Genomic DNA, 21288 nt, shown 5'->3' with positions numbered 1-21288 from the left:
TCTAGAGATTCTGAAATGGTTTGGTTTCTGATTGATGGCCCACCTCCCGTTTCCTCCAGATCCCTCCGGTGCAGTCCAATCTTTTTTTTTAGTCTATTTTAAGTCAAAACACTTCTTTTTAACCTGTGCAGTGGCGCGTTTCTCCGTGGAAACGGCATTTATGTTTCCTGCAATGGTGCTCCATGCCGACTCTTTTTGGATGGCCTGATGACGGGTGGATACACGTGAAAATAAGGTGGTCTTGTGTTCGCTCACTCCTTGTAAAAGCACCTCTATTTCAGTAGAATTGAACTTTTTCTTTCGTTTGTTGTCCAGCTGCTCCTCAGTCTTGTCCTTGCGCTTTGCCATCTCCGCCTCCAGCTGCCTGTTGCGCACGGCACATTTTTGACCTTATATAGGAAATAATAGGCGGTGACCTATGCAAATTAGGCCTTACATGCACGGGCATCGCAGTTGGCATTCATCAACCTAAGAACACCGGTGCGAACGATTATCCCTACTTAAGAACGTGTCGTGAATGCGGCGCAGTTTCCAACCCGCGCCTTCTTAAGTACACTTCTTAAGAAGACTTTTAAGAAGATGTTCGTGAATGAGGCCCAATGTTTGGATCGTTCCGTTGTAGTTGTAGCCTTGCTGATGGAAACATACAAGTCAATACATGACGTTTGGCGGGTGCTAAAAATAAGCTAGCGTAGCTCCGCCCCTCATCCAGCACGCGCACTGATGCCGTATGCAGAGAAGTTAGAAGAAAATGAAAGTAAAAGCTGATTCCACGTCGGGACTGCTTAAGAATGGCGAAGACTTCAGTCCTTCGTCAAGTGTTTGCTTTGACTTTAGCTCTTTGCCTGGATGCCTGCTTGGTGTACGCGATCGTGGTGGCGCCACTGGAGCGCACGCACGCGACCTGCTCGCGTCTGGCGTCCACGTGGGCGTTCGCGCTGCTGAGGTGTCTGGCTCTCACCGCCGCCACGGCGGCCGCCCTCGGAGGCCTGCCGCCGGCACCGGCTCGCCTCCTCGTCGCGCACAGTGCGCTTCCGGCCGTGTTGGAGACCGGCACCGCCGCCCTGCGCCTGGACGACAACCAGTGCGGAGTGATGGCGGACGCGCACTGCTGGCTGATGTGCGCCGGAGCCTCGCTGGCCGCTAGCTTGTTTTGGGAAGTCGTCGTCCCGGACTCCGGTGGCGACAAAGAGAAGCGAAACAAGCCCAGAGTGTTGTTCATGAGAGTGGTCCGCTTGTACAAGCCTGACTATCCTGTGATGCTTCCTGGCTTCCTGTTTCTCACCCTGGCTGTTGTCTGTAAATACACCATGACCATAACGATGATGATGATGAAGAAGGACAGTACAGGCAGTGTCCCTAATAAAGTGACCTGAGCGTATGTGTTATGTGTGTGTCTCAGGTCAGATGTCCGTCCAGTTTTACACGGGGAAGATCATTGACAACCTGCGTGGTCATGACCTGCCAAGTGAATTCTTCTCAGCGCTGCTCCTCATGGGCCTCTGCTCTCTGGGAAGGTGCCCACCAACGACCACCACATGCCAGAACCCCCCGACGTGTTCTGACCTTGTCTTTTGTTCGCTCAGCTCGGTGGGCACAGGCTGCAGAGGGGGACTCTTTACGTGGGCCAGGAGCTCCTTCACGTGCAGAGTGAACGGCAAGCTGTTTGAAGCTTTGACCAAACAGGAAGTTGCATTTTTCGAGACCGTTAAGACGGGTAAGTAAGGTGACGACAAGACGGGAACAGACTTTAGCGCACTTCTACTTACACTTAGCCTTTTGAGTGCATAATGCAGTGGACTGTCAGTACAGATGTTGCACTCAGAACGGCCAAAATGGTGAGTGTGCGGTGATGGACACTTACCACCCTCAACAGTCGCCATCTTGGCTATGTAGCGGGAGGGGAGGGACTAAGTGGAGTGGTTTCAATTCACCGTTAAAAAGGAGAGAAGAAGAGGAAAAGAGTAAATATTAAGATGATCAGTTATGGTAAGTGTGCAATGACAATAAGGAAGGTACTAAGGAGCTAAGTACACAGTGGATATTGAAGTGTGCTGACAAAAGTACTTGATTTGAGACACCAACCTTGACAGAAATCAATCAACCATGAATAAGGTAACACGTCAGCTTTGTCTCAGATTGATTACTGTTGTTGCGCACTTACTGTACTATAAATGACGATCTCGCTTCGCCTGTCATGTTCTGCAGGACAGGAGCGAGCACTTCCTGTCCTGCGCTGTTATTTTGGTTTGCTGCACTTCCTGCTGGGGGGGAAGCTGCAGCTGCTTCACCCCAGTGGTTTGTTGCAGAGCAGCAATTGCAATTAGTTGTGTTTAAAAGCCCAGCGTCATCTCAAGTGTGGCGCTGGTTTGTTGGACCTTTTCTCTTCGCCCGTGCTGTCGATGCTGCCTTGGACTGTACGTTTTGACCCATCCTTTTTTCACCTCTGTCGCTTTCTGTTTATCACTGCTTAATTAAAAGACTTATTTCTCCACCGCCTGTCTCTGCATACTGGGGGTCAAGCACTCGACAGCTCCACAGCCAGAACTTGACATCCTCTTCTCCTTTGTGTCGTTTCTCTTTTCCAGTTAGGGTTAACTCAAAAAACTAAGTGTAAGTACACAAGTGGTCCAAATGACACACACTCGTCATCCCACTCCAAGCCAGTAGGAGGCAGTGTGTGTTTTAAAGTGCATGTACTTTGTGTGCAGGTGAAATCACCTCCAGGCTGTCTCAGGACACCAGCCTGATGGGGGATACGGCGTGTCTCAACGTCAACGTCCTGCTGAGGAGCCTCATCAAGATGGTGGCCACCATGGTCCTCATGCTGCAACTGTCATGGCAGCTGACATTTTTAGTGTTGATGGAGGTGCCCGTCACTGGCGTCATACAGAACATCTACAACACGCACGAGCAGGTCGCGCACCATCTAATCAGCCCCCAAATTTACAGCTGTGCTCATTTTATTCCACGCAGAGTCATCGCTCACGTCTTTGTGGCTCGTTTTCTTCTCCAGCGGTTGAAGCTGGCCATACAGGACTCCGTGGCTGTGGCCAGCGACGCGGCCAATGAGATCATCTCGGGTATTCGGACGGTGCGGAGCTTCAGTGCAGAGAAACACGAGGCCTGTCACTATGACAACCGGCTGCTGGACACACACGCCCTCAAGACACGGCGGGACACCGTCAGGATTGTGTACCTTCTCGTAAGGAGGGTGAGATGTTGGTCATGTACGGCAGGGATTTTTGGAAATTGATGGGGAGGGTCTGATGGCTTGTGTGTGTGTGTGTGTGTGTGTGTGTGTGTGTGTGTGTGTGTGTGTGTGTGTGTAGTTGACAGAGTTGGCCACGCAGGTGCTGATGTTGTGGTACGGCAGGTTGTTCATCCAGAGGGGGCAGATGAGCACAGGTGACCTGGTCTCCTTCATCCTCTACCAGTCAGACCTCGGGGACAACATCAGGGTATGATCACCGAAGCGTCACTCTATCCCATAATACTCTGAGAGCTGAGATGTCGTCAGCTGCATTGTGGCTCACGTAGGCGTCATGTTAAGTTAAGGAAGTAGAACAAGTGGTCCACTGGAGCCTATCCCAGCTGACTTTGGGCAAATGGCAAACTACGCCCTGGACTGGTCGCCATCAATCACATACAGAGATTTTTAATCTGAGAATGAGATTTATTGGAGAATTACCTGCTGGCGACTTTCAGTTCTTCATGTTCTGCATTTTGTTCTCTTACCGTACCCAAAAAGAACCAAACCGTGACCTTCAAAGCGAGACTGGCGTCCCGTTCCACCCTTGATGTCTACTGATAATGTGTCCTGTCAGGCACTGATCTACATCAGCTGCAACATGCTGAACTCAGTGGCGGCCGCTGCTAAAGTGTTTGAGTATCTGGATCGAGAACCTCGGGTCAGCACCGAGGGGGAACTGGCACCCGATCAGCTTCAGGGACATGTGGTCTTCCGCCATCTGAACTTCGTCTACCCGACGCGCCCCGACGTACCTGTGCTACAGGTGGGTGACACGTCCTCGTTTGAACACTGCACTCAAGCATGAAAGAACCACCTTTCCCGCCAGGACTTCTCTTTGGAGCTGAAAGCGGGTCAGATGACGGCGCTGGTGGGCCCATCGGGAGAGGGAAAGAGCACCTGTGCCAGTTTGCTGAAGCGCTGGTACGAGCCGCTGGACGGCGAAATCCTGTTGGACGGGGAGCCGCTGGGATCCTACGACCACCGCTTCCTCAGCAAGAAGGTGAAAGCACAAAATGCCAACTCCCACACACGGTGTAATTAATGCGATTGCTCCTCCCACTAGCTGACGAATCAGCATGAGTCCTTCAGTAAAATGGCGTTCATGTGTGATGCAACCCGTTCAGTAAAGTCGAAGAAATCGTCATCATTGTGAATCAAGATCGTAATTTTTTTGTGCAGCCCTACTTTGAAATGCGCACCAGTGCCACCTACAGGATTTGAATCAAACAGCAACAACCTGAACGTACAACGGCGAGGAATGGAACTCCCACGTTGGAGCAGCGTGCGCCCGGCTTCATTCCAAACTAACCTGGGGGTGTTTTGACAGATCGCCTTGGTCAGCCAGGAGCCGGTGCTCTTCTCTGGCACCGTCAGACGCAACATCGCCTACGGGCTTGATGACTGCTCGATGGACGCCGTCCGGGACGCGGCTCGCCAGGCCGACGCCCACAACTTCATCACGCAGCTGGAGAAAGGCTACGATACAGGTGAGTGTGTCCGCTTGTGAGGAAGGAGAGGAAATGGAGGCTCGTGTTTTGAGGCGTCTTTCCCCGCCGTCTCTCAGATGTGGGGGAGGGAGGCAGCTTGTTATCCAAGAGCGAACGGCAGCGGATCGCGATTGCTCGAGCGCTGGTTCGGCGGCCACAGGTCCTCATTGTGGATGAAATAACCAGCTCCCTGGATGAGCACAGTGAAAACAAGGTATGTCAACACAAATGCCATCAATCCAAACTACAGAGAAAGTTTGCAAGCACTGATGAAAAGGCTGCATTATGGGACACAAATGACTCATGTTTCTGTACCAGCGTGTTGTGTTTACTTGTGTTTTGGTTTTGGATGAATGTCAACAATTGGATGTCGCCACTAAAATGGAAGTGGGCACTGGAACTGCAGTCTAAGTCCATCATCTCACCGGTGCACAGGTCCTGCACGCCCTGGCGAGTCGCCCCAACCAAACCCTGCTGGTGATCGCTCACAGACTCAAGACCATCGAGAAGGCCCGTCAGATCGCCGTGATCGGCGGCGGCAAAGTTCAGGAGCGGGGAACGCACCGAGAACTGCTGGACAAGAAAGGGAGCTACTGCAAAGTGAGAGAGAAGCTCGCCACAGCGGGAAGCTACTGACGGGCTCCGTGTGCCGGACCAAATATTATTACCGCTCAACTACACGGTAATAACATCCAGTACAAGGACGCCATCAATACTTCTGTCTTTAAGCTTCGACACAACGATCATAAATGGAGAAATAAATACATTCATACATATACCACACTTGTTTTGTTAAAAGGATGTACACAGGAAATATATTCATGATAAAAATAAAGACATTTCATGCTGAATTCAAATGTCCTCAATTACAAAACTTTGCCCACATTTTGGATGAGAGTTCCTGATCTCAGTCATGGTGGTTGTGTTTCTGAAACCTTTACTAGCATTGATGGATGTTTCCCAGCCCTATGAAACCAAGGTGACCAAAGTCATGCCAACATACATCTGGAAATGTACAGCTCAACCCCAAATCATTCATATCCTGCACACATTTTCTTTTTTTTTTTTTTTTTTTTTTTTTTTTTTTTTTTTTTACCCCTGTCCTGTCCAGCCTTTAAAGCAGATAGAATTGTATACCTAAATGCCGTCAAGTGCTCAACAGATTTACTCTGCCAGAGAGAAGTGTGATATACACTTCCCCTGTCATACAAAATTTATTCGACCTTGATGCTTGTTATAAAGCAAATTTGGAGCGACCGGACCAGAGCAGGTGGGGACAGAGAAGAAGAGAAAAGGAAACGGGGGGGGGGGGGGGGACAAAAACAAAAAAAAGAGAGACAAGAGACAAGAACAGCAGCAACAACAACAATTGTGACAGAACAACAGAAACATACAGAACGACATCAGCAAATAAATGTCCGTGACAACTATAAAGACGAACAAGGATAAAGGACAAATCAATATCAACAACCACAATGACAAAGCTGTCAATGACAATCAGACATAATAGCAGTCATGAAATGATGAACTATGACAGTGATCACAATGACAATACTGCAATGAAACAGTCGCACACAATAGCAGTCATGAAATGATGAATTATGATAGTGATCACCATGATAATACCGCATTGAAACAGTCACACATAACTGTAGTAATGAAATGATTATCCATGATAGTGAATAGAATCAAAGTTACTGTAATGCACATCACTGTAAAAAAAAAAAAAATACATATACACACATATATACATACATACACATACATACATATATATATACATATATATACATATATATACACATATATATATATATATACACATACACACTGCACATACACACATATATATATATATATATAGTCATACTGCTGAAATCACCGTCGCTGTAATAAAACCAACAACATAATAACACCCTGGTTAACTCAGTGAGTAATGTGGGGAAGTACGTATGTACTGTGAGTGTGCATATGTACAGGTATCTCTGTATGTAAGGAAGACTTCATATATATATAGAGGTGCAGGAATGTGTGGGCGTGTGATTGTCACTGAGAGTGCATGAAAGGAAAGGGGCCGCCTTCCACCTCCCAGAGAGCCCCGCCCCAAATAGCAAGGCCGGGCCCCGGCCGCCAGAAGGCCACCAGGCCCATAGGGGCAGGCAGCACAAAGATCAGTGCCCCAAGAGCCAGCCCAGAGAGCCCCCCCCCGGGAAGACCAGTAAGGGGCCGAAGAGAGGTAATCCCAGCCAAGGACAGGGCGCCAGCGGGCCGGAGGACTGCCAACCCCTGAGACCAGCGAGAGATCACACCCCACAAAGGCAGACGGGTACCGGGGGCCACAAACCGGCAGGCCCAGAGACGCCTCCACAGCCGGAAAGAAGCCCGCCCGCGCCGGAAGCGCCAACTCCCGCCCACCGCCACCCCCACCCCCAGGGAGCGGAGCCCGGCCCGCCCCGGGCCAACCCCCGCCCGACCCCCGACACAGGGCCGCCCCGCCAAGGGATGCAGGAGGCACACCCTCCACCCACCCGGCGGAGGCACGGGCGGCAGAGATGTATCGCCCAGCACCTGACCCCACGGAGCAAACCCCTGTATGCCCCCCCCCCACCCCCCCCAAAATAAATAACTAAAATAAATAAATAAATAAAAATACACACACGCACGCACATACACACTCCTTCGCACCCACACACACGCACATAAACACTCCTACGCACAAACACACCCCTATGCGCACGCTCATACACACTCTTACTTACTCAAGCGCGCACGCACACACACACACACACACACACACACACACACACACACACACAGTGGTCGACTGCCCGACACCCGGAAGCCCCACCCTATCCCCCGTTGGTAACCCAAGGAGCAGCGGAGCCGGGGACCCCGGGGTCCCAGACATACGACTCAGAACCCAGGGGCGGAGAGCGCAGACCGCCGGGGAGCAGGAAGACACCCGGCCACACCCCCCCAGCGGTAGGACGCCGCCAGCGAGGCAGACAGGGGAGTCAGCGAGGAGGAGAGCGGGAAACCGAGCAGGCAGGCGGGAAAACGGGCGAGCAGCCAGGCGAACCACCACACAGCGCCAACCGACACCCGCGGGCCAGCAAACCCCGAAGAGAGAGCGGGAGCACCACACCCCAAGCCGCAGGGAGGCCAAGCACCAGAGCCGAGAAGGCGAGACCAGCAGCCGACCAGCCGACGGCCCCCACAAACCACCAGAAGCCAGACCAGCCACATGCCACCAGAGCCGACAGCGCACCACCCGCGCACCGGAGCCCCACCCCCGACAAGCCCACAGACAGACCGGGGGAGGCGAGGACACAGACAGCGGCCCAGCAGCGCACAAAGCGCAACGGCGACAGACGCCCAAGCGCCCGGCAGAGCACGACCCCCCCCAGCGAGCCCGGCCCCAGGGCACCCGCCCCCCCACCCCCACCCCGCCACCCAGGCCCACAGTACCCGCAAGCATGACCAAGCCCCAACCCACCAGCTGGCCCGGCGCCCCAGCAGCCGCCACAGCGCAGCAACCACCGGCCGCCGCGACAGCACACGGGCCACCCGAAGCACCAGCACCGCCCCCCGGAGACCGCCGAACCCGCCCCAAGAGCGCAGAGGCGCCCGCGGCACGTGTCAGTCCAGGGGGGGCACCGCAAGCCGCCCCCCCCGGCGCAAGCCCCGGCATCAACAGGCCCCAGAGGGCCACCCCAGGGAAGGGCAGGCGAACCAGACAAGGGCACCCCACAGGCCAGGCCGCCCCGGGCGAGCCACCGCGACGGCCAGGCCCCCGGCCACACCGCCGACCCTGGCGGGCAGACGCCGAGGTGCACAAGGCACCCCAATCCAGCCCGCCCCACCCGTGTATGTGATAAGGTGTGATAGTGTCTATGATGCAATTAAAAAAAAATAAATAAATAAATAAAATAAAATAAAAGAGGATGGTGTATCTGTGTGCATGTATATGGAGTGTATGTGGATGATAGCTAATGATGCAATTAAAATCGGGGGACAGCTGCCGCTCGGAGGGCCCCTCACCTGGCCAGCCCCCCCAAACCCTAAGTGTCTACTCTGCGATTAAAATTGGGGGGCAACAGGTCAGTGGCACAGCAGGAGCAAAGGAGCCCCGCAAGGCAGCTCCCCTCCCCAATCACGCCCGACCGTAGGCCACCCCCCAATGTCCTATATATATGTGAGGTGGTGCAGTGGCACAGGAAGGACGGGGGCCCCACACCCCAACGCCGCCCAAACCGAGCAGGGGGGGGACCAAGGACACATGACCGACCGGCCGCCCACCACAGCCCAGGCTCGGGCGAGCCGCAGGACACACCACAGGCCCTACCCGGCCCGCCAGGATGCCCAGTCCGGCCCACCCAACCCCCCAGAGGCGATACCCCCAGCGCCCCCCAACACCGGAGCCCCACCGGAGGTAGCGTTCACAGCGCCACCCCCAAACCGCCAAACACCACAGACAAGCCACACGCCCCCAAGGCAGATCCGACCGCCACCAGGACAGCGGGAGCCGCGCCCACGCGCCCCCCGCATACCACCACGGCCGGCAAGGGAGCAACACCACGACGACCACAAGAGCACCGGACCCCACATAGAGCGGAGCACGGCCGCACCCACGAAGCACGCAGGCCAGAGGCGCCAGGGAGGGACAGAGAAGCAAGCACCGCACGACCGGGCCCGCGAGAGGAGCGGCCCCCCGCCCGGCGCCCAAGCAGATGCCCCCGCCCGCCCCGCCCCCCGCCACGCCACAGACCGGCCACCGCCCCACCCCCCGCCCATCCACCAACACGCCAAGGGGGAAACCCCGGAGGGAGGGAGACAACCGCCGGCCCGGAAGCAAGGACCAGCCTGACACCAGCAGGCAGCAGGGACCGCCCGCCAGCCCCCCGCCAGCCCGACCCCCAAGCCCCCGGCCAAAGCCACCCCCCGACCGCCCCACCCCGGAGCAAGCATCCTCCCGCCGATCCCGGGAAGCACCACGCAGATGGACACCACGCCGCCCGCCCCCACGCGCAACCCGCCCACGGCCCCCACACGCCCCACCCACCGAGCCACAGCGGCCCCGTCCCTGAGGGGAGAAAGCAAGGGATCCCCCCCACCCCAGCACCACGCACCCCCCACCCCGAGCCCAAACCGCACATCCGCGACCCCCACCTCCGCGCCCCCCGTCACCCGGGGGACAGCCACAGGCGCCGGAGGATAACAGGCAGCTCCCACCTATCACACATACACCACACACATAAATCAGTGAAATAAAATAAAATAATAATAATAAAAAAAAAAATAAAATAAAAATAAATAAATAAAAAGGGGCAACCCAAACCACCCTCCCACCCAGGGGAGATGGCTCTGCGGGGGCAGCTGGGCTCAGGCACCCGCACCCCCACCAGGGGGAGAGGCCGGCCCCCACCCCCCACACCGGACGGCCCCACGCGGCAGCCGAGCAGGAGGGCCCAGGGCAGTCCCCGCCCCACCCCCAGAGGCAAAGGAGGCGAGGGAGAGCCAGCGCCACCAGCCGCACACGGGCCCCCCCAGCAGCAGTAGGCGCCCGGCACCCGCAGGATGCAGCACCCCATCCACCCACCACCCCGGAGGCCAACCAACGCCGCCCCCTGGGCGACCCCCCCGACCCCGCCCCATCACCCGACCCGGACCCCTCCCCACCCCCACCCACCAGCCCCCCCAGGCAGGCAGCCCAGCAAAGAAGACCCGGGACACCAAGCCCGCCACCGCCCGCCCCCGAGGTACCAGGCCCACCCAGCGACCAGGACCACACCCCACGCCAGATGAACGAGACCCCCAGGGGCAGAGACAGACGCCCTCACCCCCCTGAGAGTCAGGTCAGGGAATTAATTATTGGTGCCCATATAGACTGAAATTCTGACATTTGTTCTTTAGATTCAGCAGACATTCTCTCCATAGCTATATGATCTAACAAAAGATTTTTGTAAAGAGCTATGTTCAGTTTCTTCCTTGATTTCCAATTGATGAGAATGGTTTTCTTGGCGATGCTTAATGCAGTGATGAGAAGCTGTGTTTGATTTGTTTCTACATCAATTGTGGAGAGATCGCCCAGCAGGCATAGTAAAGGAGAGGTAGGAATGGAGAACCCAAGTGCCAAAGATAGGTACTCACACACTCCGTGCCAAAAATTTTTAATGGGAGCACAGGTCCACATGGAGTGTAAGTAGTCATCTATTCTATGGTCTGAGCAGTGTGTACAGATGTTAGAGTCAGTTAAGCCCATTCTAAACATTCTATGTCCTGTGTAGTGTACTCTATGAAGGATTTTAAACTGAATCAGCTGTAGGTTGGGATTATTGATTAACCGGGAAGCATTAAGACATATTTGCTTCCAAAATTCAGGGTCACAGCTTGTAGATAAATCTGAGCTCCATTTGGAGATTGGTACTCAGATTGTGTTGTCATTTTTTGAAAGTAGAATATATAATTTAGATAATGTTTTAGGGGCAGATATTTTTAAAAATTGGTCAATAGTGGTATTGCTTTCCCATGATATGGTCCTGAAACTTGCTTTAATTATGGATTTAATTTGTATGTATTCAAGAAATTTGTTATGATTTATTCCATACTGTGTAACAAGGTCGTTAAATGAGATAAAGTTGTTTCCTATAATTATATTTTTCATACAACTTATTCCTTTTTCGTGCCATGTTGGGAAATTTAATGGTTTCTTTTTAAGCAAGATGTCAGGATTATTCCAGACGGGAGTGTATTGGCAAGGAGTGAGCGAGAATTTTGTTATTTTTAAAAATTCCCACCAAGCTGTCAGAGTGTTGCTTATATTTATACTTTTAAAACAATTATTTTTTCGGAGGATTTGGCTAATGAAGGGCAGGTTACAAATTGGGATTTCGTGGCTAAGTGATTGTTCTATGTCTAGCCATAAATAATCCAATGGGTTAGGGTTGATCCATTTTAAGATATACTGTAACCTGTTTGCAAGGAAGTAGTTGGAGAAGTTTGGGAGTTCTAAGCCCCCATATTCTTTAGATTTTTGTAATGTTTTGAGACTTATTCGTGCTGGCTTATTTTTCCAAAGAAATTTATTTATATATGAGTCTAATGACTTGAACCAAATTATAGATGGTTTAGTGGGGATCATGGAAAATAGATAATTAACCTTTGGTAAAATCATCATTTTCACGGTGGATACTCTGCCTGTAAGTGAGATGGGCAAGGTTCTCCAACGTGCAAGATCATCCTCTATTGACTTCAATAGTGGAGTATAATTCAAGCGGATCAGGTCTGACAGGTTGGAGGAAATGTTAATACCCAAATACTTAATGTTCCCTGAACACAGTGGTATAGAGGGGGTGCTCTGGAAACCAAAGTTAATGGGCAGTACTGTGGATTTAGACCAGTTAATGGAGTAATCTGAGAAGGTGCTATAATTGTTAATGAGTGAGATAGATTCGTGAAGTGAAGAATGTGAATTATCCAGGAAGAGTAATACATCATCAGCATAAAGGCTTATCTTATGATGAACATTTGTGGTGTGGATCCCTTTAATATTTATATGTTGTCGAATTGCAGCTGCAAGAGGTTCGATAAAGATAGCAAATAGTGAGGGAGAGAGTGGACACCCTTGCCTAGTACCTCTTTGTAAAGTAAATTCTGGAGAGATGTGATTGTTGGTCCGAACAGAGGCCTTCGGGGTGTTGTATAGTATTTTAATCCATGTTCTGAATGAGTCTCCAAAGCCAAATTTATGTAGTGTTGCAAAGAGAAATTTCCAGTTTACTCTGTCAAATGCTTTTTCAGCATCCAATGAGACAACTGTGGTTTCTAAATTATGGATGATAGAGTAATCAATCAGATTGATTAGACGGCGTACATTGCTAGTTGAGTTTCTCCCCTTAATAAATCCTGATTGATCAGGGTGTATTATATGAGGGGTAACTTTGTCCAGCCTTATAGCTAACGCTTTGCATATTATTTTAAGATCTGCATTAATCAGTGAAATTGGACGATAACTGGAAGGTGGTGTTGGGTCCTTATCCGGTTTCAGCAGGAGACTGATTGTAGCTGAGTTCATGGTTGGAGGCAAGCATGAACTGTCTTTGATTTCCAAAACCATTCTAAGAAATATTGGAGATAGTAATGACCAGAATGTTTTATAAAACTCGGCAGGGAAACCGTCAGGTCCTGGTGCTTTGTTATTCGGTAACCGGTGTAGAGCGTTATGGAGTTCTATGAATGAAATGGGCACATCTAAGTTGGTCACCTGTTCGTCATTTAATTTTGGTAATTCTATGTTGTTGAGAAATGTTTCGATATCTGGGAGAGATGGTTTAATCTGAGGTGTATATAGATTTTTATAAAAGCTCCTAAAGACAGAATTAATTTCTTCCGGGAGGTGAGTGATGTGACCTCCTGAGTTTCTAATGGAGGAGATAGAGCTTTTTTCTTTATTGACTTTTAGCTGGTTAGCTAAGTATTTTCCGTGTTTATTGCCATGCTCAAACTTTTCCAAACGTAGTCTCTGCAGTTGGAACTGAATTTTCTTGTCAGTAATTTCTTTTAAGTCTAGTTTCAGTTTCCTTAGGTTACTTAGGATATGCTCATCCTTTGAGTCAGCATGAGCGGTTTCGAGGAGTTGGATTTTTTTCTCCAACTCTGATTCTAGTAATCTCTCTTTCTTTTTCTTATATGATGAATATGAAATGGTTTTTCCGCGCATTCCTGCACACATTTTCAATGATTAGTTGCATGGCAAAAGACTAAGTTGTGTTTGCGTGACTCATAACAAATATTCACCATGGTGTGGCATGATATCAGGGTGCAAGTCACTGAGTTGGCATGTGTTGAGTTGCACACTGGCGTTACTCCGCACAAGTGCTGCACCATCTAAGATTTAACTACACTTTTTAAAAAATATATACATAAGTATGCCGACCGGTCCAAACCCAAATGGCTGACTTCCTGTTTGTTTTGGAACATGGGTTCTACAGACTTTTTTGTGCAAACATTTCCACCAAATTTCGCGACGATCTGTAAAGCTGGTGGTTTTAAAAGAATCTATAAGGTGACTTTTGGGGGTTCCTGTTCGGGACCCCTGAAATTGAAACTTGCAAACTTTGGTGACTTTTCATTCATGTTAAGGTCCCCAAAATGCAAGTAAAGTTCGAGCATCACAACAATAATAATAATTTAGTGTTGCTTATACTGACTGAAAAGTCTGTGTTGGCTTCCTCTCGATGGAGATTTGCATTGGATGGTTTACATTGAAGTAGCCTTGTGTTTCCAACACATGCTGACACAAACACATTGATTGTGTTTGCCTAAATCCTCCCACACAAACCCGAACAGTTTATGAGTTGAAGATGTACACGTGATAAAAAGTCTGCCAAGGTTTTTGACAGTGTGCCAAATGTGGCGAGAGGGAGCGGCGTGGACACGCCTACCAAAAACATCACCCATCTCAAGTCTTGGAAGCTGCGATGCAAAATGGCCGACACAAACTTCCTGGCAGCGTGGGTGGTGTCTTTTGCCAACATTGCCTGCACTCGCACGTGGGAAAGTCCCTTCCCTGTGGACTTTCACTTTCGTTTTCCTTTGTTGAGCGACGCCAAGATGGCGTCTTGTGACTGAAACACTTCGTTGGCCCTCAGCATGAAAACATGTGTGCTCATATATCCAAGGCGAGGCATCAGTCCTGCTACTTGTTCACGAAATGCTCCTTCCAGCACCATCTAAGTACTTTTACAGAACATGGAGGGTGTGAATAAAGACCTACAGCCTGACCTATATGAGCTACGGGTTAACAACTATTATATTATTACACATGCATAGCCTAGGTGTACTATAATTATAGCTAGCCTGCAGTGACGTGGTTAAATAAATCAATATATTCATTCATTGGATTGTATTATAGAGTATGGTAGCATGCAAATATATGATTCATATATTCCTTCAGAATGAATGAAGTGAAGCTCATTGTTGTCCAGTTGAATGTACAGAAACGTTTGTTGCAAGCTCCATACAAGATGACAATCTAACAGCAAAACGTTTGCCATAAGACGCTTCCGTGCCTTTCCCTCTGAGCTGAATGCATTGCGTCTGTGTCAGGGCATCACTGAAACTCTAGACTGAAGACAACAACGCAGCACGCTGAAGCTGTTTGGGCTTCTGATCAGCGTTACTGATGCAAACATGAAGCTGGCGTCCTGTCGCCCTTATTTCATTTGTGCTTTACTTGCGTAGGGACGCGTGATAAAAAACAAATTCAGTCTACACTAGCAAGCCTCCTGCCCTGTTCTCTCGTATCACCCACGTGATTTCTGTTAAAAACTCAGGCCTCAGTGAAGATGACAACCAGGGAGAGCTGAAGCGCTGCTCTCGTGCGCCATCTAGTGACGGACACAAAACAGCCTCCAACATATGAAGGACAGATCTCGGATGCCTCCCAGTGGCATAAAATATATCATGTAGTACAACGTGATATCACCCTGACTCAGCAAAAAAGCCCTCAAATCAGCATTGAACGGTAGGATAAATAGGATAGAGTGTTTTTGTGTCCCGTTCATTTCAAGTCAAAGCATTGCACCAAAAGTGCTATGATTTGGTGAATTATACCACCTTCACCCAGTATGTCAAATGCCACACTAGAGACAATAAAACGTTGGACCTCGTGTATGCAAACATCAAGGATGCATACACCTCATCCCCCCTCCCCCCGCTGGGTCGTTCTGATCACAACCTCGTCCATCTCGTCACAGACTACACTCCAGTAGTGAAAAGACAACCACCTGTGAAGAGGCCTGTGAAGCAGTGGTCTGAGGAGAGCAGTGCTAGGCTCAGAGACTGCTTCCAGACAACAGACTGGGAAGCGCTCTGTAGTCCCCATGGCAGTGACATTGACAGCATGACGCACTGCATCACAGACTATATCAACTTCTGTATGGAGAACACTGTGCCCTCCAAGTTGGTGCGGTGTTTTCCCAACAACAAACCCTGGATGATCTCTGAGATTAAGGCCCTGCTGAACAAGAAGAAGAGGGTCTTCAACTCGGGGGACAAGGAGGAGCTGCGCAGAGTCCAGAGATCAGGAAGGGGAAGGACTGCTACAGGAGGAAACTGGAGAAGCGGCTGGAGGAGAATAATGCCAGGGAAGTCTGGAGAGGCCTGCAGACCATCACAGGCCATGGTAAAGGAGTGGGGAGAGACCAAGCCAGTGGGGACAAGATCTGGGCAGATGAACTCAATCTGTTTTTCAACAGATTTGAGTCTGCCCCCCCTCCATCCCCTACCCACTCATCACTCTTCACCCCCACATCCCCATCCCAGCCATCCTCTACCCCCCCTCTCCATAACTGATGATCAGATGAGAAGTCAACTAAAGAAGATCAAGGCAAGGAAGGACCCGGGACCGGACGGCATCAGCCCAAGAATCATCAAGGACTGTGCTGACCAGCTCTGTGGAGTTCTCAGACACTTGTTCAATCTCAGCCTGAGCCTGGAGAAAGTCCCGGCCCTGTGGAAGACCTCCTGTGTGGTCCCGATACCAAAGACACCACGTCCCAAGGAGCCTAACCACTTCAGGCCTGTTGCCTTGACCTCTCACCTGATGAAGACCATGGAGAGGATTATCCTGCAGCACCTGCGACCCCCGGTGGGCACTCAGCTGGACCCCCTGCAGTTTGCTTACCGGCCTTGGATCGGAGTGGACGACGCAGTGATCTACCTGCTGCACAGATCACTACTACACCTGGAGGACAGCGGGAGCGCTGTGAGGGTCATGTTTTTTGACTTCTCCAGTGCCTTTAACACTATCCAGCCGTCACTGCTCAGAGTGAAGATGGAGAGTGTGGGAGTAGACCAACACCTGACTGCATGGGTTATAGACTACCTCACCAACAGACCACAGTATGTGAGGCTCCATCACTGTGTGTCTGACATGGTACTCTGCAGCACAGGTGCCCCTCAGGGTACGGTGCTCTCCCCTTTCCTCTTCACCCTCTACACCTCGGACTTCACACACAACTCCCCACAGTGTCACATCCAGAAGTTCTCCGATGACACAGCCATCGTTGGTTGTGTTTCAGAGGGGAATGATCTGGAATACAGGACGGTCATCAGGGACTTTGTCAGCTGAAGTGAGCTTAACCAGCTGCAACTCAACACCAGCAAGACAAAGGAGATGATCATTAACTTCCAGAGGAAAACATCCCACTTCACACCGGTGAACATCCAGGGAGCGGACATAGAGTTGGTAGACAGCTACAAATTCCTGGGTGTTCACCTGACCAGCAAACTGGACTGGTCCGTCAACACCCACGCCCTCTACAAGAAGGGCCAGAGTCTCCTCCACCTGCTGAGGAGACTGAGGTCCTTTGGTGTGTGCAGGACTCTCTTACGGACCTTTTATGACTCTGTGGTGGCCTCAGCCATCTTCTATGCTGTGGGCTGCTGGAGAGGGGGCAGCACGGACAGGGACAGGAGCAGGATCAATAGGCTGATCAGGAGAGCGAGCTCTGTCCTGGACGGTCCTCTGGACTCCGTGGAGGAAGTGGGGGAGAGAAGGATGTTGGCTAAGCTGACATCCATCATGGACAACACCTCTCACCCGCTACATGACACTGTTGTTTCCCTGGGCAGGTCCTTCAGCAGCAGACTGTTACACCCACGGTGTAAGAAGGAGAGGTTCCGCAGGTCCTTCATACCGACCGCTATCAGGCTCTACAACACCTGAACCATTTTGTATTCACTATGTCTATGCATTGCATGCATTGTCTATGACTATGCATTCTTTACTTGTGTACATACTTGTGTATCTTGCTTGCTGCTGTAACAGATGAATTTCCCTGCTGTGGGATTAATAAAGTACTACTACTACTACTACTATACCGCCATGTCCAAGCATTAGAATATTGTGTAAAAGTTCATTTTCTTCCGTACTATCATTCACATTTTGAAACCTTCATACATTCTAGGTTCATTGTGCATGCAGTGAACTGTTCAAAACCATTTTTGGTCTTAATTTATATTTTTATGGCATACGGCTAAAAAAAAAAAAATTCCATGTGTCATTATTAGAATGTGATGACAGTACTCAGTTACTTAGTCTCAAAGTACTCAGTTTGCTCATTTAAAAATCAGCTCATCAACTCTAAACACCTGTTAAGGTTCCTGAGCCTATAAAAACTTGTCAGCCTGGTTCAGACCACAAAACCATAACCACAGGGAAGGCTTCTGACCTGACTGATAAGCAGAAGACCGCTAATGACATCCTCCATCAGGCGGGTTTCATGAGCTAAATGTTATAAACATCAAGACTTAAAAAATAAACGGCTTGAAACACTTCAGTTGATGTGTAATAAATGTAGGATATGTGACGGTTGATTTTTTTTATGATGTTACAGAAGAAAATGAACTTTTACACAATATATTTTTTGACATGGCTGGTATATATTTTAAAACCAGATCTCATTTCTTCATAAGTATGACTGTTTCTTTATGGCGCCCGAGGCAAGATTTTATTTACTTTTTAAAGTCTGGCTGCAAACTTCTCATACCTGTTGTTTTTTTTTTTTTTTTTAGGTCACGTGATTTCCCAGAAAAGACGCTCAAGTGTTTACCTGACGTGGCCACAAGGGGGCTCTCTAGTGAGTCCACTTCGGTGGACTTTTTGTCTCCGAATTTAATTTGGTCTTCCTGAGTGACGTTCCCAGCATGCTGAACTCTCATTGGCTCAGGTGGAGCATTTTTAAAAGACCGCCTTCTCCACATTTCCTTGTATGTTTGTCATGTTTGCTAGTCAAGCGAGTGTTCGTCACTTTTGTCCTTCTGTACGGGATTAAAAGTGGCAAACATCTTTTTATTTTGCACTGACATCATGAACTTGCTTTTATTCTTTCTTCTGGCCGTGCAAATACACAGCGTGGCGCCTGGTAAGTCCACTTTCTTCACAGGTTTATACACGTTTTTTCATGAAATGTTGACCCTAAAAACGGTAATGATACACGTGTACACGTGTTACATATATTTCATAATGTGTTGTATTTTGGAACTAGAAGACCACGTGAGTCTTGGCTGTGATATCTAGCAGTGTTTTATGTTCACATGAAGACCCGACTGAAGACTGAATGACCTCAAATATTCACAGTGCAAGATTGTTGAACATGAAACAAAATCATAAATTCTCATCTTGATTTTCTCTTCTTCTTTCAGTGGTTCACACGCTGAAGTATTTCGACACTGCGTCCTCTCAAGTTCCAAACTTCCCAGAGTTTGTGAGTGTTGGTTATGTTGATGAAGTTCAGGTTGTTCGCTATGACAGCAACAGCAGGAGAGCAGAAGCCAAACAGGACTGGATGAACAAAATCACAGCAGAGGATCCACATTACTGGCAGATACAGACAGAGAAAAATGTTGTTAGTGAGCAGGTCAACAAAAACAACATTGAAGTTCTTAAGAAGCTTTTCAACCAAACTGGAGGTTTGTTTATGTTGAACTTCCTACTATTAAAATCTATTTGATGTACTCTTTTTATACTGTAGTAAACACACACATTACTGCACTGATACCTTGTCTCTGTCCATCCCATCATGACCTCCAAAAAGACATGATTGACGTGTGTGTGTGTGATGGTGATGAGGTTTCACTCTGCTTTACAACACTTTGTGTCATTCTCTCAGGTGTTCACGTTGTCCAGTGGATGTCTGCATGTGAATGGGATGATGAGACTGATGAGGTTCATGGTTGGCATCAGATAAGTTATGATGGAGAAGACTTCATATCGTTGGACATGAAGACATGGACATATACCGCAGCAAAACAACAAGCTTTCCCCAACAAACTCAAGTTGGACCAGAACAAACCTCAACTAGACCACCATAAGTATTACTATACTGAGGTGTGTCCTTCTTACCTGAAGAAGTATGTGAACTATGGGAGGGACGTCCTTATGAGAACAGGTAGAAGCACACCATGTACTTTCACCTTTGTAACCATGTTAGCACGCCCCCTATAGGAACATTACTAGCATTACAACCTACACTCTGTCTCTTTCTGCTCTTTTCTCATTCTCTCCTTTTCTCTCCATCTTTACCTTCATTCACACCTTCTCTCCACGTTGTCCTCTGTCCACACGTGGCGTCACTTCCTGTGCAGAGCTTCCAGAGGTGTACCTCCTCCAGAAGACGCCGTCCTCTCCGGTCAGCTGCTTGGCGACGGGTTTCTACCCCGACAGAGCCGACCTGTTTTGGAGGAAAGACGGCGAGGAGCTCCACGAGGACGTGGAGCACGGAGAGATGCTCCCCAACCACGACGGAACCTTCCAGATGTCGTCGGACCTGAAAGTGGAGGTGACGGCCGACGTGGAGGGCAAGTACGAATGTGTGTTTCAGCTGTCTGGCGTGGAGGAGGACATCGTCACCAAGCTGGAGAGAAGAAGCATCCTGAGCAACGCCAGCCATGAAGGTGAGAAAGGCACATTTAGTTGAATTGCACATTGGAGATGTTTCCCATCACAAGTCCAACTGTCACCATTATTGATCCATGTCACCATGACAACGGTTGACGTTTGCATGCAAAGTAGTAATGAAGGTTTCCTCTTCATGCTTTGTGACTCCAGTTGTGCTTTTTGCTCTCAACAGACAACTTGAGCGTCGCCGTGGCAGCGACGGTCCTCCTGGCGGCCGTCGTCGTCATCGTCATCGTCGTCGTCAAGCGTCACAGAAACAGACGAGGTGAGGGACGCCCATGTTCTCTGTCTTCTTCTTCTTCTTCTCGGTGCGTTTGGTCGAGGCCGTGAGTCGATGCTTTCATCCAGGCTGCAAAGGTGCAGCCATGTTTTAGTTGACCTCCAGCCAAACACTCAAAGATCCACAGAGACAGAGCACACACTCTCACATAGAAACACAGCGTGACGTGAGGAAAAAGTCCGTTTCACCTCGTTTCTCTTTCATTTCAGCCGATTACCGTCCGGCCGGTCGTCCGACAGCCGGCGACGGCGGTGCCGAGCTCTCAGAAGATGACGGCTGAAGGCTGAGTTGGCGACAAACAAAAAGACATTTCGGAAAGAGTTGGTTGTTCACAAAGTGCTGTTTTGAAGCACATAAGAGGAAAGCTTGTTGGAAGATGAAAATGTGGGAGGAAACACTGCACAAGCGGTAGAGATGACCGGAAGCTGCCTAAAGTCCAGTGTGAAGTTTCCTCAGTCTGTGATGATTTGGGTGCCATGTCATCTGCTGGCGTCGGTCCACTCTGTTTCACCAAGTGCAGAGTCAATGCAGCTGTCCACCAGGAGATCCTGCAGCACTTCATGCTTCCATCTGATGAAAGTGACAGTTGGACCCCGTTCTGATGCAATTGCACAGACGGAGCTTACCTGGGTAACGGGTAGTACTCCGGTCCCGATCAAGAAAAACTCTTCGACAATTACTACAAAGGCCATTCCCCAAATTACAAACAGGGATAACCAAAAAAAGGGACAGATGAAAACAAATGAAAATCGCAGAAGTCGAAGCCTGTCACGAGATCCTCCTGCCAGAAGTGCTTCTGGTAGTG

The 21288-nt window shown here is 49.7% G+C and overlaps 2 protein-coding genes across 4 annotated transcripts; both read left to right on the top strand.

Moving 5' to 3' along the window:
* The first annotated feature begins 703 nt into the window (after nucleotides 1-703).
* On the top strand, nucleotides 704-5591 carry LOC129172953 (antigen peptide transporter 2-like). 2 transcript variants are annotated; one of them, XM_054763269.1, is made up of 11 exons: nucleotides 704-1299; nucleotides 1403-1517; nucleotides 1587-1717; nucleotides 2712-2917; nucleotides 3017-3205; nucleotides 3333-3461; nucleotides 3828-4016; nucleotides 4080-4253; nucleotides 4581-4740; nucleotides 4818-4954; nucleotides 5176-5591. In XM_054763269.1, the coding sequence occupies exons 1-11, from the start codon at nucleotides 792-794 to the stop codon at nucleotides 5374-5376; spliced, it is 2139 nt and encodes a 712-aa protein (XP_054619244.1). In that variant the 5' UTR covers nucleotides 704-791; the 3' UTR covers nucleotides 5377-5591. The 2 variants fall into 2 exon arrangements, with proteins under 2 accessions (XP_054619244.1, XP_054619243.1); XM_054763268.1 differs by having other exon boundaries at nucleotides 707-1299; nucleotides 3017-3214.
* A 12908-nt stretch (nucleotides 5592-18499) lies between these two features.
* Nucleotides 18500-20838, top strand: LOC129173499 (class I histocompatibility antigen, F10 alpha chain-like). Of its 2 annotated transcripts, none has more exons than XM_054764487.1 (6): nucleotides 18500-18668; nucleotides 18949-19215; nucleotides 19416-19694; nucleotides 19891-20199; nucleotides 20376-20468; nucleotides 20693-20838. In XM_054764487.1, the coding sequence occupies exons 1-6, from the start codon at nucleotides 18614-18616 to the stop codon at nucleotides 20761-20763; spliced, it is 1074 nt and encodes a 357-aa protein (XP_054620462.1). In that variant the 5' UTR covers nucleotides 18500-18613; the 3' UTR covers nucleotides 20764-20838. The 2 variants fall into 2 exon arrangements, with proteins under 2 accessions (XP_054620462.1, XP_054620461.1); XM_054764486.1 differs by having other exon boundaries at nucleotides 20376-20511; nucleotides 20693-20808.
* Nucleotides 20839-21288: the final 450 nt, after the last annotated feature.

Source organism: Dunckerocampus dactyliophorus, chromosome 20 (assembly GCF_027744805.1).
Source record: "Dunckerocampus dactyliophorus isolate RoL2022-P2 chromosome 20, RoL_Ddac_1.1, whole genome shotgun sequence".
Lineage (NCBI taxonomy): Eukaryota > Metazoa > Chordata > Actinopteri > Syngnathiformes > Syngnathidae > Dunckerocampus > Dunckerocampus dactyliophorus.
Note: the sequence above shows the minus strand (reverse complement) of the source record. Positions and strands in the feature narration are given on the sequence as shown.